General features: G+C 29.6%; 1 protein-coding gene across 1 annotated transcript; it reads right to left on the bottom strand.

Moving 5' to 3' along the window:
* Positions 1-1,718: 1,718 nt before the first annotated feature.
* Positions 1,719-2,189, bottom strand: LOC124927681 (protein RADIALIS-like 3). Its single transcript, XM_047468136.1, has one exon. The coding sequence runs from the start codon at positions 2,118-2,120 to the stop codon at positions 1,845-1,847; it is 276 nt and encodes a 91-aa protein (XP_047324092.1). The 5' UTR covers positions 2,121-2,189; the 3' UTR covers positions 1,719-1,844.
* Between the last annotated feature and the right edge of the window lie 16,079 nt (positions 2,190-18,268).

The raw sequence follows: 18,268 nt of genomic DNA, 5'->3' as shown, positions 1-18,268 counted from the left end.
AAATACAGAAATTTGTGTGATGTCCAATTAAGTTATTAAATACTTAGATGAATCTTGTTCTCAAAACTTGTAAGAATAGCTGTGGAATATAGAACAAAACTTGTAAGAATAGCTCTGGAATATTTAGGGTACACTTTTTTTTTCTTTTATTCCGAATGATATGATTTGAATATTTGGATTTCTTTCTAAGCTGAGGTAGAATTATATTTGCAATCTTGAGTTCTATGTTTTTGTAATTTTAAATTTGTTATATAGATGGTCATGTTGTATATATATAACTTGTGTTTTAGCGACAATTTTTAGCGGTTCATTCTCGTATTAGCGACACCTTATAGTTATAGGTTTAACAAGTTAGCGACATTGGTCGAGAAAGTGAAAAACACAAATTCCGGTTGGGCAGCAAAGAAACTTACATACGCTGGAAAAATTGAGTTGGTCAAAAGCGTGGTAACGAGAATCATCGGTTACTGGTCGCAACAACTCATGCTCCCGAAGAAGGTAATGAAAGAACTTCACGCGCTAATGAGAAACTTTATTTGAGAAAGCAACGAGAGAGGCGGGAAGAAGGTTAAGTGGACGGCACTATTCAAACCAAAGGAAGAAGGCGGCATATGACTCAAAAATTGTGTTGAATGGAATAAAGCGTTGACGTATAAGCACCTATGATCCATCGAGAGCAAACAAGAATCACTCTAGATCAAGTGGGTCCACTCTCGGTTTATGAAACACGAATAAGCGAAGGTATGGAATGGTCGTTAAAGAAAATCCTTAAGCTAAGAAACCATGTTGCAGGACTTTTTGATATTAGCTGGGGAGACGGTAGAAATACATTGTTTTGGCATGATCCCTTGTATGACGATCAACCGCTAATCAATAAAGAGGAATTCAGAAACGCGAGGATCATACGAGACTGTCTAGTTGACAAAGTTAGAGACATTAAAGACGGGCTATGGAATTCGCTCATTAGACGAATACCGGTGGGGTGATGCATTCTCGAACATATCAGTAACATCCAATTCAACGAAAGAACTGACGTACATCGATGGAAAGCCGAGGAAAACGACATATCATTTTCAATTTAAAATTTATTTATTTTTAATACATATTCCACATTTCACTAATTATTTATTTTAAATAATAAAATATTTTAAAATTATAATTTTATTTTAAATTTTAATAAGATTAATAATTTAAATATATAAATACACATAATATATTTATAATTATTAAACTCAATGATAATTTAAAAATAAAAGATTTTTAAACAAAGAGTTTTTTTAAATTACAAATTCTAATATATATAATACATTTTATTTATGTGTCAGTTATAATTTTTATTGACACATAAGATTACACCGGTATATGATCTATATGCGCCTATAATGTTTACTGACACATAAAATTGCGCCTGATATATTGATTCTAGACAATTTTATTATTTTTAATTTTACTATTATTGTTTCAAAATTATAAATAAAAAAGATCGAACTCCATATCTAGAGTTTACGAAGTTTTCTTTTTGAAACTCTCCTTGCTCACTTATTTGTAATGGATAGGACCATTTCAACAAGCAACAAGGTGAATAAAATGGACAACATATTGGTCTCTAAGTAAACAACTACAAAATAAATTCTCCACCATTTGGTGAAGGCACTTACTTGCTTTATCATATTCATTATATATATTAAACTTATAATAAAAATGTGCTGAAAGGAAGATACATAGTGTTGGAACGGGGATTAAGAAATTGAGAATGCGCATGCAGTTTCCGCATACGAATTAGATCGATAAATAGAGATTAATTAAAATAAAAAGAAAATGAATTAGTGGTGGAGTAGACATATTCATTCATGTAATATAAGATGAGAAGCGAGGATAGCTAGGCAGCTGATCATGTAAGGGAAGGGAACACGGCCGGAGTCAATTTGGTAGAGATCTTCTAGAAGAATCTGGAAGTGAGACTTGCACTCTTCCGCCGTCTTTCCGCCGCCCACAGCCCTAGCAATGTTGTGCCACCTGTCGGGTGTTTCGGTATCGTAATATGCCAAAGCCCTCTCGAAGAGCTTATTCTCTTGGGCCGTCCATGTTGACCTTCGTGAACTCATTGAACTCGAAGCCATGTATATATTGAAATACTCGACTGTGAACTCAAGAAACAAAGAGATTATTATTATAAGGATAGAGTAATTGGTTCTGTGAAGAAGTTGGACATGGAATTGGAATTGGGTGTTTATATAATGGTTTAATTTGGAGAAGAGAAGGTGGATTCATCAGGACCTAAGCAAGTTGATGGGTGAGAATTTCATATTCATTCATATAAAAAATGAAAAGAAATAGTGTAAGAAGAAGAGGAAAAGAGAAATAATGACTCGTTTCCTTGTAAGCCACAAATTCACTATATTCCCATGTATCAATAAGAAATAAGGGAATTAATGCAAAAGTTTTAGAAAAGAACAAAAAAAGTTTTAAGCATTCCTCAATATTCAGTTTTCAGGGATAAATATTATTAAGAAAATCATCAATTTATTTTGAGAAATTGATAAAAGAAATATTCAAGAATAAAATTACATGATTAAATGTTGATGAAAAAATTGTTGTATTATGACAATTCGTTATTTTCTATGCCTCGTGAAGGTGAAATTGGTGTCTCGTCTTTTTTTTCATTGTGTGGGGTTGGTATCTAGAATAATACTTTGTGAAGTATAATTGAGAGTCACTAAGTGATATTCGAATTCTTAAGATATAGAAGTTTAATTGAGGCAACTAATACGACGTATTTTAATTATTTTTTTTAGTAATCATCCCAATTATTTTTTTTATGGTTATCAAAAAATCGCCGGCTTATTTCAAGTATTGTAGCCACTTAATTATATGTATCATTAATATTTATATTAAGATGATTTCTAATATTCATTCCATAAGGTCGGTGGAGTCTATTGGAAAGCTTAATCACATTTCTTGAGGATCTACATGCTCAATAATATGTTGGATGACATGTTATTTCTTCTTTTTATGTCCGATGACATTTTTATTTTATTTTCTATATAATTGTGCAGTAATACTTAAGCAACTCTTATCATTCATTATTATCATTAATTATTTAAAAATTATTAATAATAATATGTTAACTCAGCATATATATAGTTGTGGTAACGAGTAAAGACAAATTCATGATTTAGAGTTAGGGTGGGCTTGAAAATAATTTGGGTTTACTTAATAAAATAACGAGAAAATTTTGGATAAAACTAGTGGATAAAGGTAAATTTTATCATAATTTTTTAATAATTAGATAAAAAAAAAAATTGGGGTGCCCGAACCCTACATAAATCGGTCACTGGTAACGAGTGCATATAGATGGACTTAGTCAAGTTTATTCCAAGCTATGAGAATAAACCTGGCCAATTCAATATATATATATATATGATATAAGGGAAAAAAATATTTATATGATGTTTAATTGATTAAATTGAAATTGATTAGATGTATCATGTTCTCTAAGTAGCTAGGTGAACCCTTCCTATAAAAGTATAGCTTTAGAATATTGAGGCAGCACATTTTTTATTCCAAATGATATGTATTTAGATCTATCTTTCTTTGCTGCCACAGAAACAGATTATCAATTTTTTTTTTGACAAAATAATTAATCCATCTAAATAAACTTCTCATTTTTGTGGTTGCTATAGGGATGTTAATGTTTCTTTGTACAAGTTTGAACCCTCGGCGTGTTATATATATACGCACTGTTCTTCCTTAGGGTTTTAACTTTAAAGTTTACACCCAAAATGACCTATTTAATTTCTTATCAATCTTGATTTTGATATTTGTCTCTAGTTTGAATATTTTATATATTTTCCAACTCTTTTAATTGTGTTTTACCTAAAAAAAGGGAATCAAGACTACATACTAGAGTGTTTATTTTCATTATTTGTATATTGCCGAAACAAGTTTTATATTTTTTTTTTCGATTTCTCTTCTCTTCGATTTATTCGATTTTAACTATGTTGGTAAAAAAAAATATGACCACAATATCAACATGTATGGTTTAGTGTTTTGAAAATATACAACTTTATTATGTAAAATTGCTATTTATTTGATCTCTTTCTCTTATGCATACAAACTATGCATATGCCAAAATTAATGAGAACAAAATATACATCTTTATTATGTAAAATCGCTATTTATTTGATCTCTTATGCATAGAAAATATTCACATTCAGAATTGATGAGAATCATGCAGGAGACCTTGAACTTCAATATTAGTCACTATTATTACAATCAACATGATCAATATCAATAACTGTATAAACATAATATAACCTCATAATCCACATTTATTCATCACACATGTACTAAAAAGTTAAACTCAAGTTTCTCCATTAATGCATTTGATTCTCTATGCATATACAATATCTCAACTTTGTTACTCAATAGGCCCTCCAACTATCTTCCATTTCATGCCTTAAACCTTGAGAGAACATCCATTTCTAATTCAACAACAATATTCTCTTTCATTAAGTTAATTTTATCTACTCTCTTTCAGCTCTTAACCTCTCCAATCCAATTCTTGCTTCCTCTGCCATTTTGTCCAGGGCATCGATCTTCTGTCTTTCTAACAATAGCTCTTTTTCAAAAGTAGCATTTACATCTCTCTCAACCTCAGCTACTAATGCATTATGTACAGTCACGGAATTCTCTACTAAAGCTTCTACGTCTATAGGTGCAAGCTCTTCGTTGACTATTTCAGAAGCCTCGCTAGTTGCAAGATCAATTGCGGCGTGTGCCTTAGTTACAGGCTTATCTGGATGGAACAGCCTGGTGTAGCCTATTTTTTCAGAATATTCTCAAGAAACTAAAGTTAAATTGAAGTTCATTAAATTAAGGTTGAAAATTAAGGTATAGAGAAACTTACCAAATGTAAGAGCTATGATTCCTTGTTCTCCCGCTGCCACATCAGCAGCAATAGCAGGCCAGTCATCTGGGTTGATCTTGTTAATGTCTATGAAACCAGAAAGTTGTTGTAGGATATGTTCATAAAAGCAAAAGGAAGTCAGGTACAACTTATTATACATAGTGAATAAAAAATATATTTTGCTTGATGCAGCACAATGAAGTAGAGCTTAATGGAAAATTAGAATTCGCATATTTTTTTGTTTATTTTTCGTGCAGGAGGCTAACAGTTATGACTCTCCACTTTAATCAATGTGTTTTAAGTAGAAATTGGATTTGAGACATCACCATTTGAGCTACCATTCATACAATAAAATGATGTCTTCTATTTTAGTACATATATTTTTAGTGTGACTATATTTATTTTCTTGACTATCCTGGAATAGAAAAAATAATAAAAAGAAAGAAAAGCGATGAAACTATTGTTGTCAATTCAAAAGTCAGCCTTTGAGGTGAAAAAAACAAGGAACTTTCATCGTCTTCCAATGAATAAGAAAGATCATGTCTTGAGAGCTTGCTTGAGATGAGTCCAGCTTCAGCTAGGCCTAGAGAACCAAGAAACAATGATGAACAGGATAAAGAAAAAGAACTCCCATGTCATTTTAATAAACATCTAAAGAATTATTGCTACCTTGAATTGATGGGAAGTTAGAGTCTTCTGGTGTAACATCATCAAAAGAAAGTTCAGTAACATTCTCTATATACATTGTAGGATAAACTTTAGAAACCGTGCTCCTACAAGGAACCAAAACAAGGAGAATAATAATCTATCAAATGATAACTTCTCTTAATAACATTTATGCATTTACATGTATAAGACATGAAAGTGCATTTACAAAAAAAAATGATGATACCTTAAGTACTTGCAAAGCATCTAGGGCTTGTCCCTGGACATGATCAACAACTGGAGGCACCAAAACCTTTTCAGGAACTACCTACAATAGAAACCACAGATGGAGCAAGTATGCCAGTTGAAGAAAAGGATTTTCCATATTTTGAAGATTCAGAAATAGATTTGGATAATATCAGCAAAAAGGTGACGGACGCAAATTTCACTACAACAAAAAGGACTTTCGACGACGCTTATATGCCAACGCATATTAAGCGTGGGTAAAAGTTAAAAGAAATAAACTTTTGCCAACCTTTATACCTCTACAACTACCTTTATTTTTCTTTATATACAAACTTTTTTAATAACCTTACAATTTAACTATTCTAAATTTTAATATTTGTTATGTTTTATTTTTAAACTTTAAAAATATTTTATTTCACTATTTTAATATTTTTAAAATTAAATTTGACTTAAAATTTATTAATCATAAAATTTTATTATTATTTTTTATATGACATATTTTTAATTTTTTATAATATTATTAAAAAAAATTTATTTAATTATTATTTAAATTTAATTAATGTAAAATAAAAAATAATATAAACTAAAAATAAATTAATTAAACATTATATATATTTAAGAATAAAAATTAACTTATTTATTTTTTAAAATTAAGAATTATTCTGTATAGGTATATAAAAAAGCCCAATTCCAATTCCAAGCCTTTTGTCATTTTCTATCCTAATAGTTCGTTACAGAGTCGATAACGGAGCTATCCTTAATGATGCTAAAACCCTAACCGATCCGATAAGCATAAAGGCCAAGATCAAAGAATGGAAGAAGCTAAATCTAAAATGGATTCTCCATCTCTGCCTTATGTGAATGTCGATTCTTCTCTCCGAGCTCTCGCCGGTCAAGATGAAGGTTTCGGCCGCTCTGCCATCGGCGGTCTTCACGGTCCACTTTATCACGTTACTACTTTGGAAGGTCGGTTTATTCCTGGTTTCTCTATCTCTACAGTTCAATTGAAGCATGATAATGTTTGATCTGAATCTCTGGATAGTTTATTATGATTTCATAACGATTTCTTCTTCTGTTTATTACGGAAATTGAACTCGATTGTTATTTGTGAATAATTTAATCATTCCATTGACACATTTATGGCTTACTCTGCTTGTTAGTAGCTTAATAGCATTAGAATTGATAATCCACCATTGAAGTTGTATATATTAGGCACAAGCTTTATGATATCTACAGTTGAATTGAAGTATAATATTATTTGATGTGAATCTCTGGAGAGTTTATTATGAGTTCATAACGAATTCCTCTTCGGTTTGTTACAGAAATTGAACAAGGATACTCTAAGAAAGTTTGCAGAAACAGTCTCATTGGATCCAGCAAAACATATGCCGTGGCTTGTTGAAAACATTATTTTTCTTGGTCTTATTGGATTCATCCATGGAGCAGAAGATTGGTATCTTTTTATTTTGTTTCCTTTCAATTACAAATTAGTTTTTTCCCTTTCCGTCATACCTGATTTTTGGTGTTAAGTTCTGGCTTAATTTTGTTATATTATGAAGTTCCTTCATTTGACAGAGATAAAGTTCATCATTTGTCTCTTCCAATCAATGTAGTTTCTCCATTATTTGGATTTTAGAATGCTTCTGGGCCGATAAGAAGTTATAAGCTTAGATCATGTTTTTAGATGGAACTATGATACTGGAAGCCCTTGATACTTTTTTATTTCTCTTATTACATTTTTTTATTCTTTTAACTTCTGACACTTCCATTAATAGTCAAGCATAATAATGATGGATGGAGACTGTAATATATTTTTGGAGCAACTTTTCAAGTTAATATTGGTGCCAATTTGAGACAACTCAATGCTGAGATATTGCTTGCCTTGTTCTGGAGGTTGCTGGAGAAATTTTTTACTACGGTTTCATTAGGTTTCTACAAGGTTTGTAGTTTTTTGTTTATTTATTTTTTGTTCTCATCATCTTTGGAACAACCCACATCTATTTACAATTAATAATCACTGCAAAACATGGAATTTCAGGATGATGAGCAGGATTGGCTGTGTTCACAGGATTTCTGTCTTTTTCTCTTCATCTAAGTCAAAACATGTTTTCCATAAGTATCTCAACTTTCTAGTCACAAAATTCAAGAATTCCCAAGGCAGATTTTTATCTGGATTTTTCACTGAAGAAGGTTTGTTTTAATGTCATCCCTTTTTACTGCCATCTAATTTGACATTTCTGATATTGTTTATTTTGTTCATGCTTTTGAGTATTTATTGTCTTTTCTATCTTATTTATCATTACCCTTTACTAAATACTTTTGTGCTTTCATTTATCAGCAAAAATAATTTTGGGACACAATATTTAGAAAAGCTTTATTTGCTAAAGTTTAAGTTATATTCCTTGTATTTTGTATGAGAAGTATATGCAGAACATAGAGTATAGTTGTCCAATTCCTTATATACATAGTATCAGGGTTGCTGCTACTTATTCTGTATTCTGTTTTGTTTATTCACTAACTTTGCTTTCTTATCTATGGTTCATCTTTCTTGGGACAGGTATTCCATTAGCTGTCCAACTGGAAAGCCTTCGCTCTTTCCTGTTTCTTTGTTCTCAATCAGATGAAAGTTTACTTGTCCAACTTCTGGCTGAATTTCCTTCGCTGCTTGTTCCTCTGTCTAGTGATATTCAGGTTATACATCTTTTTGGTTGAATATTTTCATTCCAAGTATACATTAAATGATTTTGTATTAATGACAAGAATATAATCTTAAATTTGCATGTTATTATCTTCTTTCAGGATGTGCGAGCTGCAGTATCTTATATAATTAATCCTTCTTTGTTAAAACTATGACAGGTGAAAGTGGAAAATGGAGTCACTTTCTCGGGGAACTGCTAAGCTTAATGGTTGAATTTAAAGCATTGTTACTATGTGATAGAAATGTGCTTTTCTCGTTTTTTACATCTATTCTGGGCTGCTCACGCAATAATCTTCTACTGCCAGAAACAATTGGAGAAAGGTCTTTAACTGATTTTATAGTACTTTTTTTGTTCATCTTATACATATTCCAGGCCATTGTATGATCTTTTCCTCTCCGTTATAGTTTTTAGTACTTTGTGCCTATACCATAGAGAGTTGCATGACTTTACTACAATATTTAGTAACCACATCCCATTCTTTTCAGGTTTGAAAAATCTAAAAAGAATCAGATCATGCATTTTATTGTTGGCTTTGCTCTAACCTTCCTTCTTTTGCACTGGTAAGTTGTCAAAGGTTCTTAATTTCTTTTGCTTGTTGTACACTTGTATTACTGTTGTTCTTGAACATCTATTTTTTTTTATAATTGAGATCTTTGTTAACAAACTTGTGTTCCCCCGCCTCTCCCTTCACTTTAAAGCTAAACATCCTTTCTTTGGTCAAAGGAGTGGATGGTCAACTCTTACATGTAAAAGATGTTAAAATATTGGCTAGCATACTTTTAAAAAGGCGCCATGAATATCATATTCAACATGCAGAGTCTTGCCAAAAGTTTTCAAAGACAGGTTTATATCTTCTGCCTTCTACTAGAGGTATGTGTTGCATAAAATTTATTGTTTGCATTTATGTAGGTTATTATTATATGGTATTTCAAAGTAAGAAAAATATCTAAATTATTATTCTCTAATTGGTAGTCCTGTGCTGAATTTGTATCTTCTTCACCTAGTGAATGTGAAGACCTACTATTGGAGGTGCTGCAGGTAAAAGATTTAATACCTCAATTCTTGTAGCTACAAAGTCCATTATATATTTTTTTTTCTTGACAACTGTTTTGCATTAACAGCAGGGTGAGCCAGCCTCTAAAGATCCAGCTGTTTTGTTGCCTTTCATAACTGTCTTGAGGAGTCTCACTAACTCATTTTTTAGAGCTATGAGTAATAAAAATCAGGTTATTTTTAATTCTTTTCACTGTTTTGTTGAATTGGCTCTAAAAATTCTTTCCCCAAATTTAAAATACTTATGAACCCTCTAGGGAAGCTCAAGTGGCAAAGGGTGTTATCTTGGAGACCAATGGTCTCAGGTTGATTCCCACTTGAACTCCCTAATCATATAAAACCTCAAAAACTTATTTCTTTGTATGTCACTGGATTCTAAATACCTGAGTAATGCTACTTGCTATTTAGAAGTGGTCAATAGTTTTCTCTTTATGTGTTTAGAGGTGGTTGTTGAGCCAAAGCAGATTCCTCCTTTTCAGAATGAATTGATTAACTCATTGACTGCCTCCTTGATTGACTCCTCAACTAAGGAGGAGGATACATCAATTGATACATAACTGTTATGATTTCTTTGTCGTCAAACAATAAGTTTTCCTATTTGTCAAGCCAAATATATTTTTTTTACAGTTATGCTTAAGTCAGATGATGAAGTGGAGAATGTGATTGCAAAAGTACAGAATGAAATGGCTGAAAAAGGTTCAATGCTTTTACGAATCTTAAATGACTTAATGACTATTTTGTTGTTATTTGTATAAAAGTTTAATGAAATTTGTGTTTGTCAGATGTGGTTGCAGGTCAAAAGAAAATTATTTCAGAGGTCGTTGATGTGAAGGTGGAAAGACTTGTCTCTCTCTTTCAAAGTTTGGTACCAACTGTGGAGGCCTTTTACTTTTTTATTATTGATTATGTTTTGTTTGTATTTCCAGCTTTCAGAACTTAACTGCAGCTTCAAGCAATCTGATTTAGCTAAAAACCAGTTAGAAAGTTGTACACTGATGCATGTAGAGAAGATGTTAGAAGAATTCAAATAATTTGTATTTTATGAGATAGTTTTGTTGTAAAAATTTATATTAATTTTGTTATAATTAAAAATGTCAATAATTAGTATAAATTAAAATTTTTTCATTATTAATTTAATTTTAAAAATATTCAGATAAATTATAAAAAAAATAATATTATAATATAAAGAATGGTTAAAAATGAAATAGACTTTTAGCAACGCTTAAATTAATGTTACCGACGCTTATTTAAGCGTCGTTATAACTTGCGCCCACCCTGCTTCTGGCGACGCAAGAATAAGTGTCGGTAATATTTTTAGCGACGCTTTTAAGGGTTGGCAGAAGCCTTTCTAAGCGTTGCCAAAAGTGTTTTTTGTTGTAGTGTTTCATTTTTCGTCCCACGCAAATTGCATTTTTCGTGGGGACGCAAATTACAATTTGCGTGGGACAAAAATTGCAGTTTGTGTCCCACGGAAAATGTAATTTGCGTGGGACGTCATATACAGAAAGATTCTCACACATTCATTCAGAATAACCATTCTCATTCAAACCACATTCAAACTATTCAGAAAAACATTCACCTAAAACTCTAAAACCTTAAAACATATCATACTCAGCATACAAGCAAGGAAAAAACACGAAAACTCACTTGATGGTGAATGCTGATGCGAGGAAGCGTTCGACTTTGCTTGTCGGTCGGTCGAGGAATAATGGCAATCGATCGTTCGGAATGATCGTTCGGAGAGTCGGAGAAGGAGGATAGGAACGGTCGCCCGGGGGAAGAGGAAAAGAAGAGAAGAGAAAATGAGGGAGAAAAGAAAAAGAAAAAGAAAAAGAAAAAATATATATTAAGGATAAATGGTCAAATTTTATAAAAAAATGTTACTTTTGCATAAACTTTTTGGGCGAGGATATTTTTAAAATAACAATCCTTTTTAGGGTTATTTAATCAAATTTCCCCCATAGATGTGGGGTGTAATTCTAGTTCTCCTTTAATTCCATAAAAAATTAATTCTATGAATATCAGGGATGTTTCATTGGATAAAACAGTTGAGACAATTGGACAACTCAGTGATCTTTATTAAGAGTTTTGTGCTCGTTAAAAAAAAATTGTTTGATCATTAGTGAATTATTTTGTGTTATTTTTTGTTTAATTTTTTTTTTAATTTTGTAAATTTGTTTTCGTTGAGATGAAATAATTTTTATTTATTTCATTTTGCATGGATCATTTAAATATATATATATATATATGACTGACACATAAGATTACGCCGGTACATGATCCATATGCGTTGATAATAATATAATAATATTTACTGATACATAATACATAAAAATATCGATATGTTTATTCTATAGATGATTTTATAATTTTTAAATTTCAATTTTACAATAATTATTTTAATACATTATAAATACTTAAACTAAATATTTAAAATCAAAATTATAAATATAAAGACCCAACTCCATATCATTATATATGGCGGCGCAAGGCAGATTCATAGTGTTGAAATGGATTAATAGTTTAAGAAATTGAGTATGCGCATGCATTTTACGAATAAAACTTAAATTAATTTAAAAAAAAAAAAAGAGATGAATTAGTGGTGGAGTAATTAGGTGGCCTTTTTTGTTGGCCAGACAGACTTGTTTAGACATCTAATGCAATCGGTAGCTGATCATCGATCATGATGAATGCATGTAATTGGGAAAGGGAACACGGCCGGACGCAATTTGGTAGAGATCTTCTAGAAGAATCCATGATGTATATATTGAGTACTCGACTTTGAACTCGAGAAACAGAGATATTATTGTAATTATAAGGATAGAGTAATTGGTGATGTGAAGAAGTTGTTCATGAAATTGGGTGTTTATATAATGCTTAATTTTGAGAAAGGAATGTGGGATTCATCAAGACCTAAGCAAGTTGGTGGGTGAGAATTTCATATTCTATAATAAAAAAATGAAAAGAAATGGGGAATTAAGAAGAAGAAAAGAGCAATGACTCGTTTCCTTACAAACCACAAAATCAATAGATTCCCACAAGCCACAAATGGAATATTTAAGAGTTTAAGAAATTGATAAAAATAAAATATTTAAGAGTATAACCAAATAATGATGAAAAAATATTGTATTATGTCAATTTTTTATTAAATATGCCTTAAGGTGAAATTGGAGTCTCTCTTTTTTTGCAATATTGGGTGGTTGGTTTCTAGAAAAAAAAATTTTGAAGTATAATTGAGATTCATTGGGTAATGTCTAAATATTTTGAGTATAGAAGTTTGTATTGAGAAAAATAATACTGTATTTTAATTTTTGAGTAACCATCCCAATTAATTTTGTATGGCTATCTTACTATAATTTTGTACTCATATTATATCATATGCATAGTTGTGGCATCAAGTGCATATACGTCAGTTTAGTCAAGTTTATTCCAACTGATGAGAATGAACCTGGCCACACTTATATCCTTCTTATTCTCATTTTCAATAAATATATATTAATGTGATGTCTAATTGATTAAATTGATCGATCATGATTAGATGTCACTTGTTCTATAGGTGAACCCCTTCCTCTAAAGTAAAGCTTTAGAATATTGAGGCTTCACTTTTCTTTTATTCCGAAGGATATGAATTGAATATTTAGACATGTCTTTCTCTGCTGCCACAGAAACAAATTTGTAATTTTTATTTTGAAAATATTATCCATCTAAATAAACTTCCCATTTTTGTAGTTGATATAGTTATGTTAATGTTTTTTGGTACAAGCTCGAACCCTTGACGTGTTATGCATGCATGGTTAGTCCTTAGGTTTTTTTAACTTTATAGTTTACCCCAAAAAAGTCTGTTTAATTTCTTATCAAACTTGTTTTGTGATATATATTCAGTCTCTCATTGTTTGAATATTTTATATATTTTTCAACTTCTAACCGTGTTTTACTTAAAAAAAAGGGAAACAAGACTACTAATTACTAGAGTAAGTTTATTTTCATTAATTGTATATAACGGAAACAAGTTTTGTATTTTCTTATAAACATGTTATCAATTGAAAACGGATTTATGTAGCGGTTTTATTGATTTATGTACAAAATATATTTTTGTATCTGAATTTTTTTTAAATTATAATAACCTCCATGTATTAGTTGCCTAATGAATTTTAAGATAAACTGAATGTATGCATTTTGATTTATATCAATATGAGTTCTTGAACCAGAGAAAAAAAAAGATGCAATGTATAATATTATAACTACCATGGATTAAGTTGATCATTTTCTTTCAAAATTATTAATGTCTGAAAATGGTATAAAAAAAAATTTGACAAAAATAAAAATAAATATAATTAAATTGCTAAATTAATTATGTTAAAAAATAATAAAATAAAATACATTTACCGACATAATTTATTTTGGCTTGGGTAAATTCCTTATATGGATGCTGGATAAAAGGTGATCTTCTGTTGTTCATGATCTCTATATAGAAAATGTTCATTAATTAATTAACATGCATAAATGGTACAGAAATTTGGTTGTTTTTTTTAATTTTTTTATCATAATTAAACATTATTTTATGAATCATATTTTTCAACCCATTATTTCATTAACATTTTAATACAAAATAAAAATACTTCTAATATTTTTTATATTTTTTTATCTTGTTAATTCCTTTCCAAACACCCTTATTCTCTCCTACTACTTAACATGTACATAAATTTTTGAACCATTTATTTTATTTCTTTATTTTCTCAAACATTTCATCATTTATTCCATATTTTATATTAATTACATATCTTCTTTTATTTCATGTTTTTCTTTACATACTTTTTTCTTAAATTATTTATATTTTTTCTTCATAAATTTTAACCACTTATCCTTAATCAAATCCTATTATTAATATATTATTTTACTCTTATTAGTAATTGAATTATATTATTAATTTTCTTTTACTCTTATTATTAATTGAACCATATTACTTTTTTCTAAAAATTAAATATGTTTTCTTCAAATTGAATCATATTATAAATTTGTTATTCTTACTCTTATTAGATTGTCGTTTATATTGAAATAGTCGTTCAATAATACTTTAAAATAGAAATCATTTTCTTTGTTTTTTATTTGCCTTCAGGGTGGCATGGGAAATTAGAGTAAAAATGTAATAACCAAACAACTGCATAGGGTTTTAGAAAAAGAAAGATATAGATAAAAGATATTACTTTTTTTAAAATATAACATAAAAATAAACTCATAAGTTTTTTGAGATTCGTTTCGAAAAACTGATGAATTTGGTATGAAATTATCTATGAGCTTAATCACATATTGGGCAATGTGGTTTTATTATGCATAACGACATTAAGTACGTTATATTATGCACAACGATTGAAGTACGCCCGGAAAAGGCAAGTTGATGAGCTTATAATGAACTCGAATACCGACTTTCCAAGTTCACATATTACTGTATTATGAGTCTTGAGATTTTCTTTATTGATGTTTTGTTAGTTTTCACCTATTTTAATTTTATAGATCACATATTCTCAGTGAATTTGTAATGTTTGTATCGAATTGATTTTTACGAATTATTATTATTTTTTGGATATTGATCACAAAAATCATGAATCATTGTGTAATATATATAATTTACTAGTTATCCAAAATTGAAAATATTCTTAAAAGGTAGGAGAATAATTAAGTCCAACTTGACATAAACTGCAGAAATCATGCCGGTGATACAAAATATAATATATATTGAAGTGGTTACTTAATTAATTAGAGTGACATTAAAATAGAATAAAAGAGTAAAAGTAGATGAATTAGAAGTGGAGGCCTTCCTTACAATGGCCACACTTGTTCTTTCGTGTATTCTTCAGAATTAAGCAAGGCTGCGGCCTTTCATGATGAATGCATGTAATTTGGAAAGGGAACACGACCAGACTCGATTTTCCACACATCTTCCAAAAGCAGTTGGAAGTGAGACTTGCAGTCTTCTGCCGTCTTGCCACCGCCCACGGCCCTTGCAATGTTGTGCCACCTGTCGGGTGTTTCGGTATCGTAATGTGCTAGAGCCCTCTCGAACACCTTGTTTTCTTGGGCCGACCAGGTTGACCTTCTCGAACTCAATGAAGCCATATATAAATATATGAAAGAATTAAAGAGACACAAAAAGAGATATATAATGAAGCAGGTGATATTTGGTGCTTGCTGTGAATTGAAATTGGACATGGATTTAAGTGTTTATATATTGGTTTATTTGGAAAGAAATTAAGCAAGTGGGATCGATTGAGGAACCCAAGTTGGTGGGGTCACATAGAGAATTTGATCTTTTGATTCTCTAAGCAAAAGCTAGTAGAAAGAAAGAGAATACTTAACAAGAAATTTAAATATGAGAGGTAGAATCCAAGTGACTCGTCCCCTTAACAACCACAGAATCACCACATTCATTCCAATATCAAAAATATTACATTTAAGCGTCGGTATCTAACATTTACTCTTTGCGGCGTTTATTAATATGCGCCGGTAAAGTAAAATTTGTTGCAATAAACTCCATAGCTAAAGATAAATAGATAGATGAGCCGGCTAGATCAAACAAAATATAATGTTGCCTCTTTTCACTCACTAATATATATATTTTTTAAATTGGTGTGGTATAAAGTGGTCTCTCTCAAAGCCAAGATTTGAACGGATTGACTCTTTATTCCATTACTTCATATTTCATTCTCTTTTATGGTCGTTTATTTATGGTTCTCCTTCTAACCAATTTGAGCTTAATCTCCTCCTAGGTTTTCTTCTTTTCTATGTCATATATTATTTTTTTTTAGATATTTTTCTCATGACATATTATTGACTGGTTGTAGAGTCGGGCAACATGTATAAACGGTCATCGACTCGAGCAAGTCATGTTAGACTTTCAATATCGTGTCGTATCGTGTCTCAATCTTATGTGTGTCGTGTTGTGTCTTGACCCAATAAAAATATTACGATTCACCTCTTTCGTGTCGTGTCTACGAGTTTATTCGTGTCTTGTGTTGATACTCGTTTTCATGTGTGTCATGTCGTGTCATGTGTGTCATGTCTTTCAATATTATTTATTTATATTTATATTAAATTATATTGTTAGTAAAAATATAAAATATAATTATTTTTTTTTAATTTATAAAACTTAAATTAATTTAATAACTTAAATGTGTTCAAATTTATAAATATATATTATTATATCATCAAAATTAAAATTGTTATCAATTTTTTTAAGTTTTATTGAGATACTTCCTTATTTATTATTTTCTTATGTTTTATTTTTATTTTTATTCATGATAATTTATTTATTTTTACTAATGAATAAAAGCTTTATTAAAAAAAAAGAAAAAAAAACTTAAAGAGTGATTAGTAAAATGACTTTTCATTTTGCTTAATTATTTTAAAATTTTAATTAATGAGAAAATATTAAGTAATATTTATATATATAAATATATATATATATATATATATATATGAGAAAATAATAAAATTAGAGTAAATTTATATATGGTAGCTCAGAAAAGCCTATCAGTGCAACCATATAGATGGTGCTACCGGCAGAAATTTGTATGATTTCCGATCTTGTTGGATTTTTTATTTATGATTTTTTTTTATTCCTTCGTATCCACCACTTGGAAATTATTGGAAACAATATCTTTTTCAAAAAGTAATATTTATATATAAATATATATATATATGTGTGATAAAAAAAAGAAATTTGTGAGATGTCCAAGTAAGTTGATCAATGATTAGATGAATCTTGTTCTTAGATTGACTATAATCTAGGTGAACCCCCTTGAAAGTATAACTTTAGAATATTTAGGGTATACTTTTTTTTTCATTTATTCCAAATGATATGATTTGAATATATGAATCTCTTTCTGAGCTGTAATAGAATTAGATTTGCGTTCTTTTATTTTGTTTTGTATTTAATTTTTATATTTGTTATATAGATGGTCTATATATATGTATATGTGAAAATCTGGCCAGAAGATATTTATGTAAACTTGTGACACTTTAACAGCTAATTTTAGTATTTAGAAACACTTTTTAGACTATGATTTTAGTTTTAGCGACGGATTGTAGCGGTTGATTATTGTATTAGCGACTATTTTCAACTACAGGTGTAAGAAGTTAGCGACACTTTTGTAACTATTAGCAATTCCAACCTTCCTTTTCAGTCAAGCTTCCTTTTTATTTAGTTTCTATAAGTGGATTTTAGTCAAAAGTATATATAGTCCTAAAAGGATAGAAGCCTGCCACACATATGTAAAGTCAATCACAAACCATTGCATCATTTCATCTCCAATTTAAAATTTATTTATTTTTTGTATTTTCAAATAATGAGTTTATTTCAAATAATAAATAAATTATATGTTGAAATTATAAATTTATTTTAATATTTAATCATTTTAATTTATATATATATATATATACATAATATTTATAATTATTAAACGCAATGATAATTTAAAATAAAATATTTTTAACAATTTGTTTTTTTTAATTACAAATTCTAATTATTATATATATATATATATATAATAATTTTATTTATGTGGGCTATAATGATTAAGTACGGGTAGAGTTGGACTAGTTCACCAAACTTATTAACTGGACAGCGGGATGCAATATTTGGAGTGACATCTCGATAATGTGAAAATCTTTCTATGGACAATGCAAATTTCGGTTGACAATGCCTCTTCAATTAGTTTTT

The sequence above is a fragment of the Impatiens glandulifera genome, chromosome 2, assembly GCF_907164915.1.
Source record: "Impatiens glandulifera chromosome 2, dImpGla2.1, whole genome shotgun sequence".
Classification (NCBI taxonomy): domain Eukaryota; kingdom Viridiplantae; phylum Streptophyta; class Magnoliopsida; order Ericales; family Balsaminaceae; genus Impatiens; species Impatiens glandulifera.
This window is presented reverse-complemented; position numbering and strand designations above follow the sequence as displayed.

Bases quoted from the DNA above. Each gene is read 5' to 3' on its own strand.
- LOC124927681 (XM_047468136.1), bottom strand. From the start codon at position 2,120: ATGGCTTCGAGTTCAATGAGTTCACGAAGGTCAACATGGACGGCCCAA.